This window comes from Mandrillus leucophaeus, unplaced genomic scaffold (genome assembly GCF_000951045.1).
Source record: "Mandrillus leucophaeus isolate KB7577 unplaced genomic scaffold, Mleu.le_1.0 Scaffold100, whole genome shotgun sequence".
NCBI lineage: Eukaryota > Metazoa > Chordata > Mammalia > Primates > Cercopithecidae > Mandrillus > Mandrillus leucophaeus.
The window spans coordinates 5,247,498-5,252,300 of NW_012098099.1; the positions used below are offsets into that span (position 1 = coordinate 5,247,498).

The 4,803-nt window shown below is 31.8% G+C and overlaps 1 protein-coding gene across 1 annotated transcript in view; it reads left to right on the forward strand.

Moving 5' to 3' along the window:
• The window catches only part of LOC105534486 (probable C-mannosyltransferase DPY19L2), a 161,231-nt gene that overhangs the window by 152,295 nt on the left and 4,133 nt on the right, over positions 1-4,803 (forward strand). The window contains exon 21 of the mRNA XM_011973215.1: positions 86-137. Coding sequence (XP_011828605.1) covers positions 86-137 — 52 coding nt within the window. The remainder of the gene's footprint in view (positions 1-85; positions 138-4,803) is intronic.

A 4,803-nucleotide genomic window follows, 5' to 3' on the forward strand; every position in this document is an offset into this window, starting at 1 on the left:
GATTTCAATTTGCTAGTAAGATTTTTTTAGTCTATTCTATTATCATTCATTTTAAAATCTTTTAAACTATTGTTTAAATTTAAAGGGCCCGGACAAAAATAGTTTATTCTACATATAGTCGAAAATCTGCCAAAGAAGTAAGAGATAAATTGTCAGAGTTACATGTGAATTATTATGTTTTAGAAGAGGCATGGTGTGTTGTGAGAACTAAGTGAGTATTAACCCTATGCTATCCAATATGGTATATTTTTAAGCAACAAATGTTTCAGTTTGTTACAGTAGTTCTGATTCTTTAAGAATTTTTATTTTAAATTTATTAAAATATTATCCTGGTATCTTAAATTATTTCATCTAGAGAAATAAAACTATACTATCAATGAAGTAGAATTTAATTCCAAACATTATAGTATATTTTAATATCCTGATTTTTCAATTTAATTTGACATCTTCCACTTAACTTTTTTCATAATTTTTGAAATATTTATGAAAATTTTTATTAGATATCTGAAATATGGATTTGCATTTACAACAAAGTGAGATATTGCCATTCTGTACTATATAGCTGAATTATAATGGATTTGTAAGACTTAAAAGAAAAGTGACAAAACCCAACATGACATAATAAGAAAAACATTCCTAATTAAAATTTTTTAATTTCTGAATTTTGAATCCCTAAAAATCCTAAAATTCTAAGATGTGTAATTGATCTTTTGAGGCCTTTGTTTAGGCTCCTAAGCAGAGATACTAGCTGCTGCACATGACAGGAAATTCAGGCATATTAATTGTCTCCTAGAACAGCACATTAGCAATCAGAAGAATGAAACAGGTTCTACAGTCACTTCAAAATATCATTTACAATGTGCAAAAAAGTTTCAGAGATGCAAACTAAAATGAGAGAGTATGACCAATACTCTGAAAAAAATAAGTTAATAGAAATCGATTCAAGTAGGTCCAGATGTTGGATTTAGCAGCCAAAGGCTGCAAAGCCACTATTACAAATACATTCAAAGGCTTAAGAAAAATATATTCAATGGATTAAAAGAAAACATGGTATCCATGAGTGAAGAGAGATGGAATCTTAGCAGAGAAGTAGAAACACTCCAGCCCCCATGGAAATTCTAGAGATGAAAAGTATAATAAATGAAATGAACATTACTTAAATGTACTCAACAACAATTTTGAGATGAAAACGACATTTGAACAGAAAATTCAGTGAATTTGAAGATAGATCAAGAGAGAATAGTTAATCAAAAGAACAGGAACCAAAAAGATTGAAAAATAACCAACATCACAGACTTATGTAACATTAAGTAGTTCAACACATGCAAAATTTTAGTATTAGATGTAACAAAAAAAAGAACACGACAGAAAAAATATTGAAGAAATGTTGGCCAAAAATTTCTCACGTTTGATAAAACTACTAACTTAGAGATCTGCTGAGCTCAACAAATCCAACTGGGTACGCCCAAAGAAAACCAAAGCAAGGCGCATTATAGTCAAAATGGTAAAATCAAAGATTAAGAGAAAATCTTGAAAATAAGAGAAAAAAAAGATAACATTTGACTTCTCAACATAAATAGTGGAAATTAAGAGACACTGGAATGATAATTCAAAGTGCTGAAGAAGAAAAATCAACAATTATATATTTAATGAAATTATCTTTTTAAAATGGAGGCCAAAAATACATTTTTCAGATCAACAAAATCTAAGATAATTTGTTGGTAACAGATTTATACTTCAAGATGGACAAGAAGTTCTATCAGCTGGTGAGAAATGATGCCAGATGGTAACTCAGATATACAAGAAATACTGAAATGCGCTGGAAATGGTAAATATGTGGATATTAATCACTATGCGTTTTTCTTCTCTGAAAATCTTTAAAAGACATTAGGGCAAAGGTGATACCATTATATTTTTTAGTTTATGACAGAAATTAAACATACATGACAATAGCACAAAAATTGAGTAAACCATGGAAATGTATGATTTACTAGAAATAACCCAATTTAAATGGTAAGTAAATCATGATATGTTAAAGATGCTTGTTGTCATCCCTAGCAAAACCACTCAAAAAATAAAACAGTGGGGAAAAGAAAGAGCATAATGGCAAGCCTAGACATGGATGAGCCTGGATACATTCAGCGAAATAAGTCAGCCACAGTAAGATGAATAGTGCATGTTGTCACTCATGTGGAAGCTCAAAGAAGTAGCTCGTAGAAGTAGAGTAGAATTGTGGTAATTAGAGGCTAGGTGGGAAGGGTAGGGAGGAGAAGAAGATAAGGAGAGGTTGGTTAAGAGATACAAAACTACAGATAAATAGAAGGAATAAGTTCTAGTGTTCTGTGGCACTGTAGAGTGAAGATTAGTTAACAGTAATTTATCGTATATGTCAAGAAAGCCAGAACAGAGGATTCTGAATGTTCCCAGCACAAACAGATGGTAAATGTTTGAGGTGATGGATATCCTAATTACCCTGATTTGATCGTTACACATTGTAATTATCCACTGAAATACCACTCTATACTCCATAAGTGTGTACAAGTATTACTTGTCAACTAAAACTAAAAGGGGAAAACACCTAAACATATAACTAACTTAAGACCCAGCAATTGTACTGGGCATTTTTCCAAGAAAGGTGAAAAGTTGTTTTCACACAAAATTCTGTAGAAAAATGTCTATAGAAGCTTTATTTGTAATAGCCTAAACCTCATACGACCCAGATGTTTTTTGCAAGGTGAATGGTTAAATAATAGTGATCTATTCATACCATGGAATACTGCTCAGCAATAGGATCAGACTGTTGATACACTCAAGATCCTGGATGGATCTCCAGAGAATTGTTTGAATGAAGAAAAGACAATCCCCAAAGGTTACATACTGTATGATTCCATTTATATAACTGTCTTCAAATGATAAAATTACAGATATAGATAATGATTTGTGGTTGCGAGGGGTTAGGGTGGGGTGGGAATGTGGGGGAAGTATAGTATGTGTGGCTATACAAGGGATCTCCGTGGTGATGGAAATGCTCTCTATCGCCATTCTATCAATGTGAATTATCTGGCTGTGATATTATACAAACGTTCAAGATGTTACCATGGCAGGGGACACTGTCTAAAGACTGTACAAGAGCTACTTGTATTATCCTCACTCAATGTGGATCTCCAAATGTCTTGAAATAAAATGTTTAAAAAAAAAAAAAGCATAATAGCAAGCCTATATCAGTAATTTCAAAGTGAAAGAGGACTAAACTTTTCCAAACAAAAGGCGGAGATTGGCAAATTGAATACAAGAGCAAAACCTATCTATGGACTTGCCTGCAAGAGGTGCATTTTAAATACAAATAAGTATGTTGGCTGAAGGAAAAAGAATGGAAAAGATATCATGTGAGCAAACATTAGAAAGCTGAAGTGAAAAATGCATAAATATCAGCAAGATAGATGTTAAGACAAAGAATATTACTCAAAACGACTATGTTTGATAAAAATAGACAAATGTACAGTATATTTATAAATTTTCATAGCCTTCTCTAAATAATTTGTAGAACAAATAAAAAGAAATTTGGTAAGAATATGGAAGACTTGAATGATGCCATCAACCAGTATGACCTAATTGACATTTGTAGTACACACCACCCTATAACAGCAAAATAGATATTCAAGCACACACAGACTATTTATCAAAAAAGACCATTTTCTAGGCCACAAAACAAGTATTGACACATTTGATATACTTTAGATCATGTAAAGTACAATCTCTGACTACAATGAAATTAAATTAGAAATCAGTAACAGAATTCTATATGGAAATTCTCTCAAATGTTTGGAAACTAGATAATACACCTCCAGATAATCCATAGTAAAGAAGAAACAAAAGGAGGGTGAGTTTCAATGTATTTTGACCTAAGGGAAAATGAGAACACCATCCCGCTATTTGTGGGCTGCAGATACAGCAGTAGAGAGATTTGTTTTTATGTTGAATGCCTATAATAGGAAAAGAAGAAAGGCCTCATATCAGTCATTCGGCTTCACCTTAAGGAACTAGAAAAAAAGAACAAGTAAACTCTAAAGTAGGGAGAAGAAAAGAAAGCACAAATATTAGAGTCAAAATCAGTGTGAATTACCCCCAAAACAGGGAAAAGTCAATAAAACCGAACACTGATTCTTGAGAAGATTAATGAAATTGATTAACTTCTACCCAAACTAAAAAATTGAAGACAGAAATTACTAATATCATGAATAAGAAAGATTTTATCACTACAGGATCTGAAGAAATGAAAAGGATAATGAGGGAGTTTTAGGAACAACTTTACTCCACTAAGTAGGACAAAATAGATAAAATGGAGAAGTTCCTTGAAAGATGCAAAACCAAAGTTCACTTAAGAAATAGAAAAATCCTATATCTATTACCTTATTATGAATGACCTTATATCTATTAATAAAATTATATTTGTAATAAAAAGAATTGTCACAAAACTTTAAGACAGATATCTTCACTGGAAATAATTCCAGTTCTACAAACTATTCCAGAAAATTCAAAAGGAGGGATTACTTCCCAGCTGGTTCTATGAGGTCAGCATTATCCTGAAACCAACATGAGAGAAACATTACAGTAAAAGGAAACAACCAATCAAAATGTATCATGAACACATGTGAAATTTTTAAGTAAAACTGCAACAAATGGATCCAGCAATATATTAAAGAAAGACAATACATAATGTACCAGTGGAGTTTATCCCAGGAATGCAGAGTTGTCTCACTATTTGAAAACCAATCAAGTGAATTCACCATAGTAACAAACTGA